The sequence below is a fragment of the Thamnophis elegans genome, chromosome 2 (assembly GCF_009769535.1).
Source record: "Thamnophis elegans isolate rThaEle1 chromosome 2, rThaEle1.pri, whole genome shotgun sequence".
NCBI lineage: Eukaryota > Metazoa > Chordata > Lepidosauria > Squamata > Colubridae > Thamnophis > Thamnophis elegans.
In genome coordinates, this window is record NC_045542.1 from 167,166,238 (window position 1) to 167,188,338 (window position 22,101).

A 22,101-nucleotide genomic window follows, 5' to 3' on the forward strand; every position below is an offset into this window, starting at 1 on the left:
AATAGGATCTTCAGTGAGCACTTCGTTGGGAGAAAGTGACGGAGGAGAATGAAATATTGAACCAATACGAGACTCAAAAGTTTTGTCAAAAGTAATAACTGGAGGGATGTTGCTGTGTGTGCACCTCCTAAATTGGATGTGTTTAACTGATTTCTTAGATATGATATTGATTGTGGTTGATTTCTATTAATGCCCTAACTTATACAGTAGTTAAAGGCTTAGTTTATACATCTCCGATATATTCTTTTTTGGGTCGGTAAATTGGACAATTAAGGGAACCAGCTTTAGAATATACAGGCAGTCCTTGACTTATGACCACAATTAAGCCCAAAATTTCCATGTCTAAGCAAGACAGTTGTTAAGTGAGTTTTGTGCCATTTTACAACTTGTCTTGCCACAGTAATTCAATGAGTAACATGGTTGCTAAGTAAATGTGGTTTCCCCATTGACTTTGCTTAAGGAAAGGTTTCAAATGGTGATCTCATGACTCAGGGACACTCCAGCTATCAAAAATACAGGTTAGTTGCAAGTGTCCGAATTTTGATCACATGACACAGGGATGCTGCAATGGTTTGGTGAAAAAAAATCCATAAATCTTTTTTTTCAGTGCTGTTGTATGTTCAAATGCTCACTGAACAAATGATTGTAAGTTGACGACTAATTGTAAAGCAGCAGTTGATTATTTGTTATTAAGGCAGAATCATAAATATTAAGAAAATGTTATTTCTATCTAACTGACAATTGCCAATTCATTGAAACCCACCTTGGAAAACATAGGAAAGGAATTTCTTAACCTCAAAATTGGTCAGGACCTACACTAGGGGTCCCCAAACGTGGCCATTTGAAGACTTGTGGACTTCAACTCCCAGAATTCCTCTAGCATATGTGTTACCATGTCTGCTGGGGAATTCTGGGAGTTGAAATCTAAAAGTAGTTGCCCGGATTGGAGACCCTTGGCCTAGAGGTGGAATTATGGTCTGTGATTGTTTCTATTGCCTTCCTACTATAAAGTATTTCGAGGTCCAGCACACTGGAAATGGAGAAAGAATTATGGTCCATATTTCCTTGCTCTTCAAAAAAAGGATTACAAGCATTTTGAGACTCAAATCATAAAAGGGCCAAGGTTCTCCATCCCTGGCCTAAATAGAAGGATCCATGGAGATTTAATTAAGAGGTTCAACTTAGAATAAAAACATAAATGCCTCAACTTGCTAATCCAGAGGCCCAAATGTACTATGGGACAAGGCAAAAGGCACAAATAGGAGAGATTTGAATACCTCAAGAAAGAAGTGTGCTGGAAATAGGAAGTATCATGGAAACCTATGCTATATCACTGCCGAAGCGACATTTACAAAGTGTTTCTCTCTGCATACATTAGGTTAGATTTAAATAGCTTGGCTGAGCATTGTATTACATAGATGCAGGCAGGTTAAGACGTTAGTGTAAAAGAGGCAGGAAGTGCTCTAAAGGCAGATGAGAAATTCTTTCTGACTCTGACTTGTAAACTGTATGGCAAATTCTATGTGAAACCCTCCAGTGGACATTGGGTACAAAGGCTTTGAGAGGGATTTCCTTGTGTTACTTTTTCTATACAATAAAGTTGTTGCTTAGAATCTCCACCTCAATGTGTTCAATTGGAGGCATGGGCACATCTGGTAAGGTGGCTGGAGCAGGAATGGAAAGGAAAACCAAAAGTGCCTTTTGAGTCCAGAAGGCTCTCCTTCCCTCTTTCAACCAGATGGCAAGAGCAATTCTTGAGGAGGAAATGGGGAATACGCCAAGAACCTCTCTGCAGACTTTAAGCATGCCCTGATAGGCTTGGAACTGTACAACTAGGAGGCAAATATCTTCTTCAGGTAGTCCTCCACTTACGACCACAAGTGAGCCCCCAACTTTTGTTGTTAAGTGAGATGTCTGATAAAGTGAATTTTGCTTCATTTTGTGGCCTTTCTTGCCTCCGTTAAGCGAATCCCTGCAGTTGTTGAATTAGTAACACGGTTGTTGAGTGAATCTGGTTTTTCCCATTGATTTTGCTGGGTCGCAAGAGCTGATCACTTGACCCCTGGACCCTACAACGGTCATACATGCAGTTCAGTTCCCAAGTCCCTGAATTTTGATCATGTGACTATGCCAATGCTGCAACGGTCGTAAGTGTGAAAAAGGGTCCTAAATTACTTTTTTCAGTGCTGTTGAAACTTCAAACGGTCACTATATGAATTGTTGTAAGGCGAGAACTACCTGTACTATACACTAGCATTTTGTAGCTTCAAAGGGCTGCTAAATGATCCTTAAGTCAAGGACTACTTGTAAAGCAGCCATTATTTGTTATGGCACAATCATGAATGTTGGTCATTATAGGAGATATGTTTTCAGTTGAGGACTGCCTTGTTAGGATCAGTGAATAAGGCAGCCTCCTTTTCCTGCCTACTCCAGTTTTCTTCCAAAAGGGCGATTCCCCCTAAGTTTGCTGCTCCCCTTTCCCTTCCCTTCCCCCATCTCTGGGCATGTTACCTCTCTCTCTCCCCCGTTTCTCTGATATCCTGGTGCAAAGGAGCAATGGACTCGCTGCACAGCTGACCTCCCCACCCAGGACCCTGGAGGGGTGGGAGACAACCTTGGGGACCCCCGAGTGTGCGGCGCTCCCCGCCCTTTGGAGAATGGGAGGAGCTGGACGGAGAGAGGAGGAGCTATAAGCGCTTCCAGCTTAGGCTCTGGAAACATTTGGCTGGGGTTGTTCCGGGGACCTGGATCCACGTGCGTGGCCGGGAAGGAAGGGAGTTTAGCCTGCGGGGCTGCGAGGAAAGCGGATCTTTTCCTGCGTGCATCTCTTGGAACGAGGAACAGAGCCGCGCTTCCTTAAGGACCCCAAGTAAGAAGCTCCCTCCCTCCCTTCTTTCTTTCTTTCCTTCTTTCTTCCCACCTGGGGAATTGCTTGAACAGGTGACCCTTAAATGAAGCTTCTAGGGCTCTGCTAAGATCCCACTTCCTCCTTGGGGAGATGATGATGGTGATTTATATTGCTGGCCCTTCCTTATCGTTTCCCGTCACTTTCTTTTCTCTGCTCTGTTTCAGATCCGGGAGGCTTGGAGTTCAATGGCTGCGAAACCGGGGGGGGGGGAGAAAAAGGGGCGATCCCTCCCAGGAGCTGTTATTTCGGGGAGTTGCTCTGGACGAGCCGCCTCCGGAGAGAGCATCGGGTAAAGGCTCCTTCTGATGCCCTTTAATCTCTTTGCCCTCGTTTCTTTCATCCGTGAATTCGTTCTCATTGTTCAATTTAACAATTTAACTGCGTTTTAAAAGTCTTGGGTGTATTTAAAAAGGTATCACCCTTTTCCTGTGGGACATTGTTTCTCAACGTTGGCAACTTTGTGATATGTGGATTTCAACTTCCAGAATTTCCCATGTGTGTTGAAGTCCACATATCTTACAGCTCCCAAGATTGAGAAAAATCTAGGCCACAGGTGGGAAAGTGGAGCCCTTTTAGGACTGGTGGGTTTCAATCCCTCAGCCAACTGTGTCAGGTATTCTGGGAGTTGAAGTCCAATAGCCATAAAAGGCCTTTTCTTTTTCACTTTTACAGTAGGCTATTCCAAGAAGCAAGTCCCAACTTTGAAAAGAGTTTATCGTCTTCTCTGATTATCTGATAAGGGAAGGTGAATAACAGAGTTGGAAGGGACCTTGGAGGTCTTCTACTCCAACCCCCTGCTTGAGGAGGGGTTGTATATACCATTTCAGACAATTAGCTGTCCAGTCTCTTTTTAAAAGCCTCCAGTGAGGGAGCACATGACCCCAGGATGATGTGACCATTATTAATAGGAACTAGTTGCCAAGTGTTTGTTCAGGTGACCAAGGGGATGCTACAATGGCCGTGTGAAAAGCTGTCAGCAGGAATTAAGTTTTCCAGTGCTGTTGTAACTTTGAATGGTCACTAAATGAATGACTTTAATTTGAGGACTATTTGTATATGTGAGAGAGAATTGGTCTCTGTCTCTTTGTTGGTGCCAGGCCAGACTTAGTATTCCTGATTAATAACTCAGCACAACTCCCTGGATATGGGAGGGAATCTGTTTGAGGCATCCAGAGTTCCCCTCTGTTGTTCTTTAATGCATACATTCATGGCAGAAAAAGTTGCCTCTGAATCCAATCCTTGGTTCTTCCTCACCTTTCTGTTTTCCCCTCACCCAGGGTGAGCTTCTATGTATTGTTGCTGTGGCTGCAAGGAACTCAAATAAAGGGGCTCCCTAGTTAGCCTAGGAATAGGCTAAAATCAGCCTTCTGCACTGTATGCTCAAGAATATCCTTAAGATGTTTGCTATCAAATTATTCCCTTGCTGTTTTTTTTCACTCCTAGACATTTGTAGTGGAGGATTAACAGTGGTTGAACTTCCAATGAAGGTAAGAGGATTCTTCCCTCCCCAGATGTGCCAGTCTCCCAATAACAGAATAGCACAATTGGAAGGAATCTTGGAGATCTTCTAGTCCATCCCCCTGTTTCCAGCAGGAGACCCTACCATTTCAGACATATGGGGGTCCAGTCTCTCCTTAAAAACCTCCTGCCCACAACTTCGGAAGGCAAACTGTTTCATTAGTTAATTGTTCTCACAGTCAGGAAGTTTCTTCTTAATTCCAAGTTGCTTTTCTCCATGATTAGTTTCCATCCATTGTTTCCTGTCCTGACTTTTGGTGCTTTGTGGCTGCCCCTAAAATATTGAAACACAGCTGTCATGTCTTCCTCAGGACTTGAATTATCTTAGTTGTTCTTCTCTGCACTTTTTCTAAAATCTTAGTATCTTTTTTGTATTGGTGACCAAAACTGAATGCAGTATTCCTGGTGTGGCCTTACTAAGGTTTTATAAAATGATACTAATACTAAGCCCAAGGTGAAAAGTAAAGTCCAAGAATACTTTTGCACAGAAATTAAATATTGAACCCCACTTTCCTTCATTCGGCATGATTCATCCTCTCACTGCAGTGGGTAAAATCAACCAAGTATTGGATTTGGCCAACATATCCAAGGTCAAGCCCATCAATGGACAACAAAAGAATATGAGGTTGCTGCTCCTGTGGAATTAGCCAAACCAATAAAACATTAACCAGATATATCTCTAGCCAGAGGCACTTTATTTTGGGAAATGTTCTCCAGAGAAGATGTTCTGTCAAGAAACTGCACAGCAGCTGTCCAGATGAAGTTGAAGATACTGACACAGTTTTATAGTCATAAAAATATAAATATATTGGCCCTTCAAATTTACAGCAGTCTTTTTCATCATCCAGAGAAGTAAGAACATAAGATAGTCAGGAACACCATGAGATTAACACATCCTACAGAACACAGGAGGAAAAAAGGAGGAAAAACACCCCCTTTATACTTAACAGCAACCAATCAAGTTAGATTACATCATGCATGAGTCAGCACTCTCTAACTAAGTAATCACAATTGTGTTGGGGCCTATTGTAGAGTTTACTGTTCCAGCTACTAAATTCAATATCCTAACAGGCTCCTTTCCCCAACTTGAAAACTCTGCAGTTTGTTCATTAAGATGAAGATTCGCATGTAATTAATTCATTGATGTGTTCATTGTTAGGAATGTTCATGGAATATGTTGTATTTTTGTCCTCTCCCTGTGTCAGAATTTGGTTTCATTTGAGGATGTAGCTGTGTTTTTCTCCGTGGAGGAGTGGGCCCTGCTGGATTCTAAGCAAAAAGCCTTATACCAAGAGGTCATGCTGGAAATCAAGAGGAACATGGCCTCCTTAGGTAAGGGATTCTCTTAAGATATTTACACTTAGTACCAAAGATCAAATCTTATATCAACTTAATGTGGGATTCGTTGTCTCATTTGGAAATAAGCAATCAGCAGCCAAAACCTCCAAGAGAAAACACTGGTAATTGTATTCTTCACTTTGCAAAGAGGGTGGACCACACACACACTCAGGTACAGTGGACACTTCCTAAATCATCAATACCTTTAGATTATATTCTCTAGTACTATTACAAATTTACCCCCCACCTCTTCTTCACCGGCTTTGTAATAATGATGTCACAACCTGTCCAAAGTATCTAAAGTGAATATATTATCTCCACCCCTGATTACATCCCCCACTACTCTAATTCTATCTCCCCCTGCCCTTATTTACAAATTTCCTTTTGTGGCCCTAGTTCCTATCATATCGGTAAATTCTGGTTAAGGCTGGTTTCTAGCATAGCAGAGGCCTCAGATCCTAGCTCCTACATACAATTCTCAAGCTTCTGCCTAGCCCGTAAGAATAGAAACATATGCAACATATTTTGTTCACAGGCCAACATGATTTTTTCAATTCTGTAAAAACAATACAACTCTGTTTCCCACATTAATAACAAGCAAAGCATCTTGTTTTGAACAAATGGGAGTTTGGAGCAAGTTTGAAATACAGCAATGGTGTTGATCCCTTTTGCACCTAACTTTGTATTAATATTTATTTTTCTATTGCAAGCTGGTGATGAATGGGAGATGGAGGATTCTGGCCAAGAGGCAGCAGCACCATTGCCAAAACACAAAGAGGAAGTTGCAGAAAACATGTATGGAAGGCAAAGTTCTGAAGAAAACCTGTTAACGATTGAGCTGGAGAATTGCTCTGGTTTCCCATGTGCAGATATCAATGTCTTATTGGACACAAATGATTGCCAAGAAAAAGAAGTGTGTTCAAGGTGTAGGAAAACACTTCGAGATGAATCGGGAATTTGTGACTGTTGCGAAATCTTTGCTGGAGAGAAACAAGATGAAAGCAGACAAAACTCCAGGAGGACCCTTCCGCCTCCTTTACATGAAAGTATACAAGAAGGAAGGGAAATGTACAAATGTACGGAGTGCAGAAAGCTTCTGTACAAGCCATTCTCTTGCATTGCATAAAAAGATTCACAAAGCAGAGGATCCACACAAATGTCTGGATTGTGGAAGGACATTCAGGCAGAAAAATCATCTGAGTTCACATAAGAGGGTCCACGAAGAGAGGACATCAATGCATCACCTGTGGAAAGACCTTTGGAAACAGAACCTCCCTTACTTCCCATCAAACCATCCATAGTGAGGAGAGGTTGCATCAACTCAGGGAGAGGAGAACAAGGTTTACTCAGAGCAATGAACTGAAAAGCGCCACTGGGAATAAACCATGTAAGTGCCTGGAATGTGGGAAGAGCTTTCGCTCTGCAAGTGACCTCACGTACCACAATAGGATCCATACAGGGGAAAAGCCATATAATTGCACTGTGTACGGAAAGAGCTTTGCACAAAAAGGCAACTTCAATTTACATCAGAGGATCCACGCCGGAGGGAAACTGTATAAATGCACAGAGTGTGGAAAATGCTTCAAAGCCCCTGGTGCCCTTACTTCCCACAAGAGGATTCACACGGGGGAGAAACCCTATGAATTCTTGGAGTGTGGAAAAATCTTCAATAGACGTGATACACTAACTAAATGTAATACGATGCATATAGGGGAGAAACCATATAAATGCCTGCACTGTGGAAAGAGCTTCATTCAAAAAAGTCATCTTAAGTCCCACAAGAAGAGCCACAAAGGAAAAAAAACCATTTCAATGCACGGAATGTGGAAAGAGCTTTCGTTTCTCATCAAAATTTAATGCTCATTGCAGAATCCACACAGGGGAGAAGCCCTTTCAATGCCTGCAGTGTGGAAAGTGTTTTGCCCGTTCTGATAGCTTGCATGCCCACAAAGAGACCCACTCAGGGGAGAGTCCATACAAATGCCTGGAGTGTGGAAAGAGCTTCGGTTATTCCAGCAACTTAACTTCCCATAGGAGAATCCACAGTGGAGAGAAACCATATCAATGCAGCGAGTGTGGGAAGTACTTCACTACTCAACAGAATCTTACTGTCCATAAAAGGATCCACACAGGTGAAAAGCCTTATAAATGCACCGAATGTAGCAAATCACTGATTTGAGTTCTCTCTCTCGCCACAGAAGCGTCTACACTGGGGAGAAACAACATGAATGCCACAGGTGTGGAAAGAGCTTCAATAGAAGATATTGCTATATTGTACATAGCAGGACTCACACTGGGGAGAAACCATATCAGTGCCAGGAATGTGAAAAACGCTTCCATGATTCTCAAGCATTGATGATCCATAAAAGGATTCACACAGGGGAAAAACCCTATAAGTGCACGGAGTGTGGCATGAGTTTCAGAAAAAGTAGTTGTCTTGGTATCCACAAGAGGATCCACACGGGAGAGAAACCATATACATGTTATGAGTGCGGAAAATGCTTTAATACAATAAATCACTCATGAACCATAGAAGGCTTCATTCAGGGGAGAAACCCTATAAATGCTTGGAGTGTGGAAAATGTTATAATCAGAGTGGCAATCTTGCCTCCCACATGAGGATCCACAGAGGAGAGAAGCCGTTTAAATGCATCGACTGTGGAAAGAGTTTTAAAGATTGCTGGAATCTTACGGTCCATAAAAGAATCCACACGGGGAAAAGCCGTATGAGTGTGTGGAGTGTGGTAAGAAATCCAGAACCTGGAGTGACTTTAATCGCCATAAGAAGACGCACAGCAGAAGAAGATGACTCTAATTGGTTCGTGTTGATTCTCACAATTAGTTTCATGCCCACAGAAGTGTCCCAGGAGAATCTGTAGAAATGCATGGAATATGGAAAGAGCTTCCAAAGCAGCAGAAAAGTCTTGATCCATTAAAAAGAAGAGTTACCTTGTATAACTAGGAATTAACTTTTGGATATTAGATCTTTGTGCTAGACTAGAGTAAATAAGATAACAAAGAATAAGAATAGAATAGAAATAGCATAGAATATAGAAATAGGAATGGAAGGAATTCTCTCATTGGCCAAGTGTGACTGGGCATACAAGGCATGTGTCTGGTGTGTACGCTCTCAGCATACATAACATATAACATTGATCAACTGTTGTCAATGCAAACAGCAAAGGTAGGTAGTGATTTGGAAACTAACACATCCAGATGTCTATGGAGATTCTCAGTCATCCAGGATACGGTTGTCCCAAAGGCGTTTTTATCAAAAGGCAACTGGACTTTTTTTTTCCCTTGAAGAGATTTCCCTTCTCATCCAAAATTTTTCTTCCATTCTGAACTGAAGAAGCTTCTTGAATGAGAAGCGAAATGTCTTCAAGGAAAAACAAAATCTAGTTGACTCTTGAAAAAAAGCATCTTGGGGATTAGACATTCAGACAACATTAGGGTGCAGAAAGGTGGCTTAGATATCATATAGGGAAGATGATGAAATATTTCAAGGGGAAACATTGCAAGTTGTGAGTGCAGCACTGGTGTTGACAGCCACCCATATTTCCCTAATGTTGGAAGGAATCAACCAGTGGATCTACTACACCCATGTGAAGAAAATCACTCCAGAACAAATAGAAACAGAATCTTCAGGAAGCACTTCGCTGGGAGAAAGTGACGAAAGAGAATGAACTAAAGAACCAACACGAGACTCGAGAGTTTTGTCAAAAGTAATAACTGGAGGGATTGCGCTGTGTTTGCACCACCTAACATTGGTTGTGTTTAACTGATTGAGATACGATATTGACTGTGCTTGATTTATATTAATGTCGTAGCTTATACAGTAGATAAAGGCTTAGCATACCCATCTCAGATATAGACTCTTTTTGGTTGGGAAATTGAACAATTTAGGGAACCAGCTTTTAAAAAAAAAAGATGGCATTTGAGTTATGACCACAATGAAGCCCAAAATTTCCATGGCTAAGCAAGACAGTTGTTAAGTGAGTTTTTTTTTTCCATTTTACAAATTGTCTTGCTACATTAATACAGTGAGTAACATGGTTGCTAAGTAAATGTGGTTTCCCCATTGACTTTGCCTAAGGAAAGGTTTAAAACTGATCTCATGACTCAGGGACACTCCAACTATCAAAAATACAGGCCAGTTGCTAAGTGTCTGAATTTGGATCACATGACACAGGGAGGGATGCTGCAACAGTTGTTTGAAAAAATTCATAATTCATCTTTTTCAGTGCTGTTGTACGTTTGAATGCTCACTGAACAAATGATTGTAAATTGACAACTTATTGTAAAGCAGCAATTGATTATTTTATAAGGTCCCAAAATGTACTTGAATCACTAGAATGCCAGAGTGAGACCCAAGAAGAGTCTTTTATTTGTATAAAGAAGAGCTGGGTAGACCATTCCGTTGCATACAGACAAAGAGCATGCGGTGAAAGGCCACACTTTGGGAAAATAGCAGTAGACTTATATATACCACTTCATAGGCCTTTCAGGCCTCTCTAAGCGGTTTACAGAGAGTCAGCATATTGCCCCCAACAATCTGGGTCCTCATTTTACCCACCTCGGAAGGATGGAAGGCTGAGTCAACCCTGAGCCGGTGAGATTTGAACCGCTGACCTGCTGATCTAGCAGTAGCCTGCAGTGCTGCATTTAACCACTGCGCCACCTTGGCTCTTCTAAAGTATGGTGTCCTTTTATACCTTCAGAGACATCAGCTTAGTACCCAATTCTCCTAGCCCATGCCTGCCTTGTAGCCCTGCATTGGCTGTGCAGCAAGGAACAGAGAGTCTTGGTGCTTAGCAACACAGGTATTATCCCAACGTAACCTTGCAAAGCCTTGACATATCCCGCTTCTTGAAATACACCAGGCACCGAGTTGTACAATAAAACAAGATAACAGAAGTTGGATCACTGGTAGAAGCAAATAGCAAAGGCAATTCCAATCCTTAGGAAAGCAATTCCTACAGAAGCAAAATAGCAAGTTAAACTAATTCTACTGATTTTACTATTTTTACCGTGTTTCCCCGAAAATACGACAGGGTCTTATTTTCTTTTGCCCCACGAAATATGGCCTTGGGCTTATTATCAGGGAGGGCTTATTGTTTTGGGATTGGTGGGCGGCTGTTCCCTTGTGAGCAGACTCCTGAAGAGCCGGCCACAGCCATAGGGGCGAAGCAGCCATGAGATAACCATGCTCACGAGCAGCCACCTGGCAAATCCCCTCTCCAGCCGGGCAGAGCACCATTTACTGACCTAGGGGGTATCACTAAGGTGCCAAGCCACATGGTGTTCTGCCCGCCCCCCCCCCCCAGCTCCCACAGCTTGGCACATTCGGGATACCTCCTAGGTCAGTGCATGGAGCTCTGCCCGGCTGGAGAGGGGGGTTGCGCAAGCGTCTGTTCCGCCTCCAGCAAGCATGCCTCCCAGCCTCACCAAGCCCTTGCGCAGCTCTCCCAGGGCCCCATGGCCGCCATGCTCCGAGCATAACTTCCAAACTCCAAAACTCGGCTGCCAAGTCTTCCAGCATCGGCCGCTGTAGGAGTGCTCTCTATGGTGGGTGGGCTGCCGGACAGAGAGTCTTCCGGACAGAGAGTCTTCCAGCAGCCGGCCCACCATAGAGAGCACTCCTACAGCGGCCGATGCTGGAAGACTCGGCAGCCGAGTTTTGGAGTTTGGAAGTTAAACTCGGAGCGTGGCGGCGGTGCCCTGGAAGAGACATCACCTTGCCAACAAAAGTGTGCATAGTCAAGGCTATGGTTTTTCCAGTTGCAAAGTATGGCTGTGAAAGTTGGACCATAGGAAAGGTTGAGCGCCAAAGAATGGAGGCCTTTGAACTATGGTGCTGGAGAAGACTCCTGCGAGTCCCTTGGACTGCAAGGCGATCAAACCAGTCAGTCCTAGAGGGGATCAATCCTGACTGCTCTTTAGAAGGCCAGATCCTGAAGATGAGACTCAAATACTTGGCCACCTGATGAGAAGGAAAGACTCACTGGAGAAGAGCCTCATGCTGGGAAAAGACTGAGGGCAAAAGAAGAAGGGGATGACAGAGGAGGTGGCTGGATGGAGTCACCGAAGCAGTAGGCGTGATCTTAAATGGACTCCAGTGGATGGTAGAGGTAAGGAAGGCCTAGAGGAACGTTGTCCATGGGGGTCTCGATGGGTCAGACACAACTTCGCAACTAACAGCAATTGGGGATAATATCAAAAGAAAGCTGTTTTTGTTGTCCCCCCCCCCTTGTATCTTTATTCTTCTCTTTTGGGGAAGACATTTTGGATTGAATGATGGCTGTCTACATCTCAAGTCCTATTGCTCTCAGACACAACCCATCAACACTTCAAACACAGGTTGTCCTTGACTTACAACCCATGTTCAGCTCACAATTTCCGTGGTTAAATGAGAAACATAAGTCAATGTTGTCCCATTTTACAATATTTTTTGCCCTAGTTGTTACATGAATCACCCCAGTTGTTAACATTAGCAACATGGTTGTTAAAAATATCTGCCTTCCCCATTGACTTTGCTTGTCCAAAGCCTAACATGACCCTGAGACACGGCAACCATCGTAAATATGAGTCCGTGATCAAGCGGCTGAATTTGGATTGCATGGCCATGGGGATTCTACAACGGTCTTTATTTATTTATTTACATTGTCATTGTACCTATATACACAATATACCCATACAACAAAATTCACATTAACACCCAGAAACCACATGACAACCCCCAAATAACACCCCCACCCACCAAAAATTACCCTTTTAGTGTGAGCAATGGACGTAAGTCACTTTTTCCAGGGCCACTGCAGCTTTGAAGAGCCCCTAAACGAATGGTCGTTAAGTCGAGGACTACTTATAAAGCAGCCATTATTTGTTGTTATGGCACAAAGATGAATGTTGGTCATTGTAGGAGATATGTTGTCAGTTGAGGACTGCCTTGTTAGGATCAGTGAATAAGGCAGCCTCCTTTTCCTGCCTACTCCAGTTTTCTTCCAAAAGGGCGATTCCCACCTAACTTTGCTGCTCCCCGTCCCCTTACCTCCTCCATCCCTGGTCTTCGTCCCCTCCCTCTCTCCCTTGCTTCTCGCACTGCCTAGAGCGAAGCAGCCCGAAACTCGTTGCCCAGCCCCACCGTGGACCGATTCCCCCGTGGCAGAAGGAAGGGGGCAGGCAGGGGTCTCCCGAGTGGGAGGCGTTCTCCGCCCTTTAGAGAATTGGAGGAGCTGGATGGGAAAGGGGAGGAGGAGCTATGAGCGTTTCCAGTTTGGGCTCTGCAAACATTCCTGGGGTCGTTCCGGGCGTGTCCGTTGGCGATCGCGGATCTTTTCCTGCGAGCAAATTTGGGGGACGGGCGAGGAAGAGAAGCGCCTTTTTCCTATCGAGCTCCAGGTAAAAAGCTCCTTCCTTCCTTCCTTCCTTCCTTCCTTCCTCCCTCCCTCCCTCCCTCCCTCCCTCCCTCCCTCCCTCCCTCCCTCCCTCCCTCCCTCCTTCCTTCCTTCCTTCCTTCCTTCCTTCCTTCCTTCCTTCCTTCCTGGGAAATGCTCGGATAGGAGACTCTCAATGCAGCTTCTTGGGGGCGCTCCTAAAATCGCTCCAGCACACACCAACATTCTCCTTGCGGAGATTATTATCATTTCTTTTTTGCTGGCCCTTCCTGATCGTTTCCCGTCGCTTCCTTTTCTCTACTCTCTTTCAGATCCGGGAGGCTTGGAGTTCAATGGCTGCGAAACCGGAGGGCAGAAAAGGGGGCGATCCTTCCCAGGTGCTGTTGTTTCGGGGAGTTGCTCTGGACGAGCCTCCTCCGGAAAGAGCATCGGGTAAAGGCTCCTTCTGATACCTTTTAATCTCTTTGTCCTCGTTTCTTTCATCCCTGAATTCGTTTTCATTGTTCAATTTAGCTGCCTCCTTAGTCTTGTGTGTATTTAAAAAAAGGTATCGCCTTTCCTTCGGGCAACTTTATGATGTATGGACTTCAGTTCCCAGAATTTCCCATGTGTGTTGAAGCCCACATATCTTACAGCTCCCAAGATTGAGAAACCTCGTTCTAGGCCAGTGGTGGGGAAGTGGAGCCCTTTTACGACTGGTGGACTTCAACTCCCAGAATTCCTGAGCCAGCTGTGTCAGGTATTCTGGGAGTTGAAGTCCAACAGCCATTAAAGGTCTATACTCTTTCATTTTTACAGTAGGCTATTCCAAAAGGCATGCCCCAGCTGTGAAAAAGTGTTTCTGTCGTCTTCCCTGATAATCTGATAAGGGAAGGTGAACATTATAGAAACATAGAAGAGAAGTCCAAAAGCCATAAAAGGCCTTTTCTTTTTCACTTTTACAGTAGGCTATTCCAAGAAGCAAGTCCTAACTTTGAAAAGTGTTTATCGTCTTCTCTGATTATCTGATAAGGGAAGGTGAATAACAGAGTTGGAAGGGACCTTGGAGGTCTTCTACTCCAACCCCCTGCTTGAGGCGGGGTTGTTTATACCATTTCAGACAGTTAGCTGTCCAGTCCCTTTTTAAAAGCCTCCAGTGAGGGAGCACATGACCCCAGGATGATGTGACCATCATTAATAGGAACTAGTTGCCAAGTGTTTGATCAGGTGACAAAGAGGATGCTACAATGGCCGTGTGAAAAGCTGTCAGGAGTTACGTTTTCCAGTGCTGTTGTAACTTGGAATGGTCACTAAATGAATGACTTTAATTTGAGGACTATTTGTATATGTGAGAGAGAATTGGTCTCTGTCTCTTTGTTGGTGCCAGGCCAGACTTAGTATTCCTGATTAATAACTCAGCACAACTCCCTGGATATGGGAGGGGATCTGCTTGAGGCATCCAGAGTCCCCCTCTGTGGTTCTTTAATACATAAATTCATGGCAGAAAAAGCTGCATCTGAATCCAATCCCTGATCCCTCCTTATCTTTCCCTTTTCCCCTCACCCAGGGTGGACTTCTATGTACTTGTTGCTGTGGCTGCAAAGGACTCACATAAAGGGGTTCCCTAGTTAGCCTAGAAATAGGCTAAAATCAGCGTTCTGCACTTCATGCTCAAGAAGATCCTTAGGATGTTTGACAGCAAATTATTCCCTTGCTGTTTTTTTTCACTCCTAGACATTCCCATGGCCTCGTCTTCATCTCCCGGGACCTCCGTCCTTTGTAGTGGAGGATTAACAATGGTTGAACATCCAATGCAGGTAGGAGGATTCTCCCCTCCCCTCCCCAGATGTGCTAGTCTCCCAATAACACAATTGGAAGGGATCTTGGAGATCTTCTAGTCCATTCCCCTGTTTCAAGCAGGGGACCCTGTACCACTGATGGCTAACCTTTTCCCCATCATTTGCTAAAAGTGGTAGGAGCACAGGGGGGTTGTGCGTGGGCATGCCCACACCCATAATTCTATGTGTGCCCTCCCCCCTGCTTTTGGTGCACGATGGACCCATTTTTCACCCTTCCTAGGCTCCAGAGGCTCTTTCCCCCCTCCCCAAGGCCACCTGGTGACGAAGGGCGTTGGGGGCTTTCCTGAAGCCTCCAGAAGGTGAAAAACAGCCTAAAATGAAGGCTGAAGTGAGCTGCACACGCTGGAGCTGACAGGGCAATGCCTCGCGTACCTAACAAATGGCTCCGCATGCCACTTGTGGCATGTGTGCCATAGGTTTGCCATCATGGCCTATACCATTTCAGACATGTGAGTGTCCGGTTTCTCCTTAAAAACCTCCTGCCCACAACTTCTGAAGGGAAACTGTTCCATTAGTTAATTGTCCTCACTGTCAGGAAGTTTCTCCTTAATTCCAGTTTGCTTTTCTCCATGATTAGTTTCCATCCCTCGTTTCTTGTCCTGCCTTCTGGTGCTTTGGAAAATAAGTTGAGCCTCTCTTTCTTGTGGCAGCCTCTGAAATATTGAAACACTGACAATTATCTTAGTTGCTCTTCCTCACTTTTTCCAAAACCTTAACATATTTGTGTAATGTGGTGACAAAACTGAATGCAGTATTCCTGGTGTGGCCTTACTAAGGTTTTACAAAATGATACTAATACTAAGCCCAAGGTGAAAAGTAAAGCCCAAGATTTTCTTTTGCATAGAAATTAAATGTTGAACCCCACTTTCCTTCATTCGGCATGATTCATCCTCTCACTGCAGTGGGTAAAATCAACTGAGTATTGGATTAAGCCAACACATCCAAGGTCAAGCCCATCAATGGACAACAAAGGAATATGGGGTTGCTGCTCCTGTGGAATCAGCCAAACCGATAAAACATTAACTAGATGTATCTCTAGCCAGAGACACTTTATTTTGAGAAAAGTTCTCCAGAGAAGATGTTCTGTAAAGAAACTGCACAGCAGCTGTCCAGATGAAGTTAAAGATACTGACACAGTTTTGTAGTCTTTCATAAAAATATAAATATAATGGACCTTCAAATTTACAGCAGTCTTTGTCATCATCCAGAGAAGGAAGAACAGAAGATAGTCAGGAACATCATGAGGTAAATCTAATACATCCTACCGAACACACAGAAGGGAAAAAGAAGGGAAAAAGGGGAAACGCCCCCTTTATACTTAACAGCAACCAGTCATAGGTTAGATTACATCATGCATGAGTCAGCACTCTCTAACTAAGTAATCACAATTGTGTTGGGGCCTATTGTACACTTTACTGTTCCAGCTACTAAATTCAATATTCTAACAGGCTCCTTTGCCCAACTTGGAAACTGAAGTTTGTTCATTAAGAAGACTCACATGTAATTAATTCATTGAGGTGTTCATTGTTAAGAATGATCATGGGATATGTTGTATTTTTGTCCTCTCCCTGTGTCAGAATTTGGTATCATTTGAGGATGTAGCGGTATTTTTCTCTGTGGAGGAGTGGGCCCTGCTGGATTCTGAGCAAAAAGCCTTATACCAAGAGGTCATGCTGGAAATCAAGAGGAACATGGCCTCCTTAGGTAAGGGATTCTCTTAAGGTATTTACATTTAGTAGCGAAAGGTCAAATCTTATATCAACTTAATAACAAGCATACCACAATGTTTTGGACAAATGGGTGTTTGGAAGAATATTGATAACTATTCAAATACAACAATGGTGCTTGATCCCTTTTTCACCTACGTTTGTCTTAACTTTTCTTTTCTTTTTTCTGTTGCAAGCAGATGACGGATGGGAGATGGCGGCTTCTGGCCAAGAGGCAGCAGCACCTTTGCCAAAAGACAAAAAGGATGTTGCAGAAAAGATGTATGGAAAGCAAAGTTTTGAGGAAAACCTGTTAACGGTTGAGCTGGAGAATCGGTCTAGTTTCCCATGTGCAGATACCAATGTCTTATTGCACGCAGATGATTGCCAAGAAAAAGAAGTGTGTCTGTGGTGTGGGAAAATATCCAGAGATGAATTTGGATTATGTGACTGTTGCCAAAGCCCTGCTGGAGAGAAACAGGATAAAAGTAGGCAACCCTCCAGAAGGAGCCTTCCTCCTCCTTTGCATGAAAGAATACAAGAAGGAGGGGAAATGTACAAATGTACAGAGTGTGCAGAAAGCTTCAGTACAAACCGCTCTCTTGTATTGCATAAGAAGATTCACAAAGCAGAGGATCCACACAAATGTCTGGATTGTGGAAGGACCTTCAGGCAGAAAAATCATCTCACTTCACATAAGAGGGTCCATGAAGAGAGGAAGCAGCATCATTGCATCACCGGCGGAAAGACCTTTGGAAACAGCACCACCCTTACTTCCCATCAAGGCATCCATAGAGATGAGAAGTTGTATCAATGTAGGGAGGGTAGAATGAAGTTTACTCGGAGCAATGAACCAAATTCTCGGAAAAAAAGCCCCATTGGGAATAAATCATGTAAATGCATGGAATGTGGGAAGAGGTTCCTCTCTGCAAATGACCCCACTTACCACAATAGGATCCATACAGGGGAAAAGCCATATCACTGCACTGTGTGCAGAAAGAGCTTTGCACAAAAAGGCAATTTTAATTTACATAACAGTATGAACAACAGAGAGACGCCGTATAAATGTACAGAGTGTGGAAAATGCTTCAAAACCCCCAGTGTCCTTACATGCCATAAGAGGATTCACACAGGGAAGAAACCCTATGAATGCTTGGAGTGTGGAAAAAGCTTCAATAGACTTGATACGCTAACTAAACATAATAGGATGCATAAAGGGGAGAAACCTTATAAATGCCTGCACTGTGGAAATAGTTTCAGGCAAAAAGTTCATCTTAAGTCACACGAGATGATTCACACGGGAGAAAAACCATTTCAATGCATTGAATGTGGAAAGAGCTTCCATTGCTCTACAAACCTTACTGTCCATCACAGAATCCACACGGGGGAGAAGCCCTTTCAATGCCTGCAGTGTGGAAAGTGCTTTGCCAATTCTAGGAACTTTTATGCCCACCAACGGACCCACACAGGAGAGAAACCATACAAATGCCTGGTGTGTGGAAAGAGTTTTGGTGATTCCAGCCAGTTAACGTCCCATAGGAGAATCCACAGTGGAGAGAAACCATATCAATGCACCGAGTGTGGGAATTGCTTCAGTTATAAAAGTCACCTTAATAACCATAAAAGGATCCACACAGGTGAAAAGCCTTATAAGTGCACTGAATGTGGCAAATGCTTCACTCGGCTGGGGACTCTCTCTGTTCACAAAAGGCTTCACACTGGGGAGAAACCATATGAATGCCGCACATGTGGAAAGTGCTTCATTACAAAAAATGAGCATATCCTACATAGCAGGATCCACACTGGGGAGAAACCATATCAGTGCCAAGAGTGTGGAAAATGCTTCCGTGATTCTGGAGAACTGACGAGCCATAAAAGGATTCACACAGGGGAGAAACCCTATAAGTGCACGGAGTGTGGGATGAGTTTTAGAAAAAGTGGTTACCTTTGTATCCATAAGAGGATCCACACTGGAGAGAAACCGTATACATGTCATGAGTGCGGAAAAAGCTTTAGTCGAAATCATTCACTCACGATCCATAGAAGACTTCACTCAGGGGAGAAACCCTATAAATGCCTGGAGTGTGGAAAATGTTACAGTGACAGTGGCAAGCTTACCTCCCACATGAGGATCCACAAAGGAGAGAAGCCATTTAAATGCATCGACTGTGGAAAGAGTTTCAGAGATTGCTGGAATCTTACGGTCCATAGAAGAATTCATACAGGGGAGAAGCCGTATGAGTGTGTGGAGTGTGGAAAGAAATCCAGAACCTGGAATGACTTTAGTCACCATAAGAAAACGCACAACATGAAAAGTCAACACTAATTGGTTCGTATTGATTCTCAAAATTTGTTTAATGTCCACAGAATTATGCCAGTAGAATCTGTAGAAATGAATGGAGAAAGTGATGGAAGAGAATGAACTAAAGAACCAACACGAGACTCCAGAGTTTTGTCAAAAGTAATAACTGGAGGGATGGTGTTGTGTTTGCACCACCTAACATTGTTTGTGTTTAACTGATTTGTATTATGAGATATGATATTGATTGTGCTTGATTTTTATTAATGTCCTAGCTTACAAAGTAATTAAAGGCTTAGCATACCCAGCTCAGATATAGACACTTTTTGGTCGGTAAATTGAACAATTTAGGGAACCAGCTTTAGAAAAAACATATGGCGTTTGAGTTATGACCACAATTAAGCCCAAAATTTCCATGGCTAAGGAAGACAGTTGTTAAGTGAGTTTTGTTCCATTTTACAACTTGTCCTGCTACATTAATACAATGAGTAACATGGTTGCTAAATAAATGTGGTTTCCCCATTGACTTTGCCTAAGGAAAGGTTTCAAACGGTGATCTCACGACTCAGGGACACTCCAGCTATCAAAAATAAAGGCCACTTGGAAAGTTCCTGAATTTTGATCACATGACACAGGGATGCTGCAGCAGTTGTTTGAAAAAATTCATAAATCTTTTTTTTTCCAGTGCTGTTGTACATTCGAATGCTCACTGAACAAATGATTGTGAGTTGATGACTAATTGTAAAACAGCAATTGATTATTTTGTAAGATCCCCAAATGTACTTGAGTCACCAGAATGCCAAAGAGTGAGACCCAAGAAGACGCTTGGAAAAAGTAACAGCTTTTATTTGTACAAAGGAGAGCTGGGTAGACCATTCCATTACATACAGACAAAGAGCATGCGGTGAAAGGCCACACTTTGGGAAAAGTATGGTGTCCTTTTATACCTTCAGAGACATCAGCTTCAGAGACATCAGCTTAGTACCCAATTCTCCTAGCTCATGCCTGCCTTGTAGCCCTGCATTGGCCGTGGAGCAAGGAACAGAGAGTCTTGGCGCTTAGCAACACAGGTATTATCCCAATGTAACCTTGCAAAGCCTTGACATATCCCACTTCTTGAGATATGCACCAGGCACCGAGTTGTACAAAAAAATAAGATAACAGAAGTTAGATCACTGATGAAGCAAATGGCAAAGGCAATTCCAATCCTTAGCAAAGTAATTCCTACGAAGCAAAACACAAACTAATTCTACTGATTCTACTATTATTATGTTCCACTAATTTTACCTATTCTATTATTCTTACTCTTATGTCCCTTCAATTTATTATTAAGGCAAAACCATGAATGTTAAGAACATGTTGATTAATTGGCAGTTTGGGGGAGAAGAGCATAAATGCTTCAGCTTGCTAAACCAGAACCCCAAATGTAGAATGGGAGAAGACAAAAGGGCCAAAGAGGAGAGACTCGGAGAAGAAGTATGCTGCAAATAGGAAGTATCACGGAAAGCTAAAGCTACATTTACAACAGTGTTGAGGTTTCTCTGTGCACACATTAGAATAGATTAATAAATAAACAGCTTGGCTGAGCTCTGTTACATATATGTTACTTGTACCAGTATACAGAAAGGCTAACAAATGTTAGTGTAAAACCAGGATTACTGTAAAGGGAGATGGGACAAGTCCTTCTGACTGACTTGTAAACTGTGTGGCAAATGCTGTGTAAAGCCCTCCAGTGACGATTGGTGGGGTACAAAGGCTTTGAGGGAGATTTCCTTGTGTTACTTTTTCTGCACAATAAACGTTTTGCTTACAAACTCCCAACTCATTGTGTTCAATTGGAGGCGTGGGCACATCAGGTAAGGCGGCTGGAGCAGGAAAGGTAAGGAAAAACCAAAAGTGCCTTTGAGTCCAGAAGGATCTCTTTCCTTCTTTCAACCAGATGGCAAGAGCAATTCTTGAGGAGGAAATGTGGAATACGCCAGGAACCTTCTCTCTGCAGACTTCAAGCATGCTCTGATAGGCTTGGAGCTGTATAACTAGGAGGCAAATATCTTGTACAGGTAGTCCTCAACTTATGACCACAAGCCCCCAACTTTCGTTGTTAAGTGAGATGTTTGATTAAATGAATTTTGCTTCATTTTTTGCCCTTTTTTACTAAGTGTCAGCTTCTGCTTTGCTGTCGCTTCAGCTGCCATGAAACGGGGAGGGAGGGCATGGTATTTGGGAGGGGTTACTCATTGTGCTGGAGGAAGGTTCTGGAGTTCACCGACTGATCGGACTATGCATGCGTGGGTGTTTCCCGCGAGGACTAACGGCACCGACATTCCATCTTTGTGATGCCTTTTGAAGTTATCTTGCACCTGACACTTGGAAGACTTATGATTGGACTGGGACTATGATGCCAAGGGGTGGGGAATGGGCTCTTCTATATATCAATCGCTTTCGCGCCTAATTATTCAGACTTCGGTACGCTTTACCTTTAATCATTCTTAATTAGTAAAAGTACACTTGATTTCCACACATGGAGTCTCGTGGTCTTTCTTTCCTAATTAATTAATGGAGAGGAGCTGACACTAAGTTGTTAAGTGAATCACCACTGTTGTTAAATTAGCAACACAGTTGTTAAATAAATCTGGTTTTCCCATGAACGTTGCTCCTCAGAAGGTCACAAGAGGTGATCTCGTGACTTCTCAGGACTACAACGGTCATAAATGCAATTGTTACCAAGTGTCACGTGCTCAAGGGTTGTAGCTGTGAAAAAGTGTCGTTACTTTTTTTCAGTGCCGTTGAAACTTCAAACAGTCACTACATGAACTGTTGTAAGACGAGGACTACCTATAATGTGTACTAGCAGTTTTTCTTGTGAACCTCATAAGTTTTAAATGGAGGGATTACATCTTTCTGAAGAGACCTTTTTCACAGTTAAATATTTCCTAGGTTGAGTTATTCTGCTTCAAAATAGAATAGTTAATGAGACTCATATAGCATCAAGGGAGTCTTTTCACTGTTTATTGATTCTATTCAAGAAGCAGCAGTGAGAAATGGACATGGAAACACTGATTGGTTCAAAATTGGGAAAAAATTCCAGGAAGGCTGT

The 22,101-nt window shown here is 43.2% G+C and overlaps 1 protein-coding gene and 1 pseudogene across 1 annotated transcript; both read left to right on the forward strand.

The window, feature by feature from the left end:
- Window positions 1-1,642: 1,642 nt before the first annotated feature.
- On the forward strand, window positions 1,643-8,372 carry LOC116502560 (annotated as a pseudogene).
- A 7-nt stretch (window positions 8,373-8,379) lies between these two features.
- On the forward strand, window positions 8,380-19,414 carry LOC116502561 (zinc finger protein 420-like). Its single transcript, XM_032208437.1, has 3 exons — window positions 8,380-8,508; window positions 16,577-16,703; window positions 16,906-19,414. The coding sequence occupies exons 1-3, from the start codon at window positions 8,380-8,382 to the stop codon at window positions 19,029-19,031; spliced, it is 2,382 nt and encodes a 793-aa protein (XP_032064328.1). The 3' UTR covers window positions 19,032-19,414.
- The last annotated feature ends 2,687 nt before the right edge of the window (window positions 19,415-22,101 follow it).

Excerpts from the sequence above, each read along its gene's own strand:
- LOC116502561 (XM_032208437.1), top strand. The coding sequence starts at position 8,380 with ATGAGGATCCACAGAGGAGAGAAGCCGTTTAAATGCATCGACTGTGGA. Across the intron at positions 8,509-16,576 it reads GTATGAGTGTGTGGAGTGTG|AATTTGGTATCATTTGAGGA; the intron begins GTAAGAAATCCA and ends TCCCTGTGTCAG. Across the intron at positions 16,704-16,905 it reads GAGGAACATGGCCTCCTTAG|ATGACGGATGGGAGATGGCG; the intron begins GTAAGGGATTCT and ends TGTTGCAAGCAG.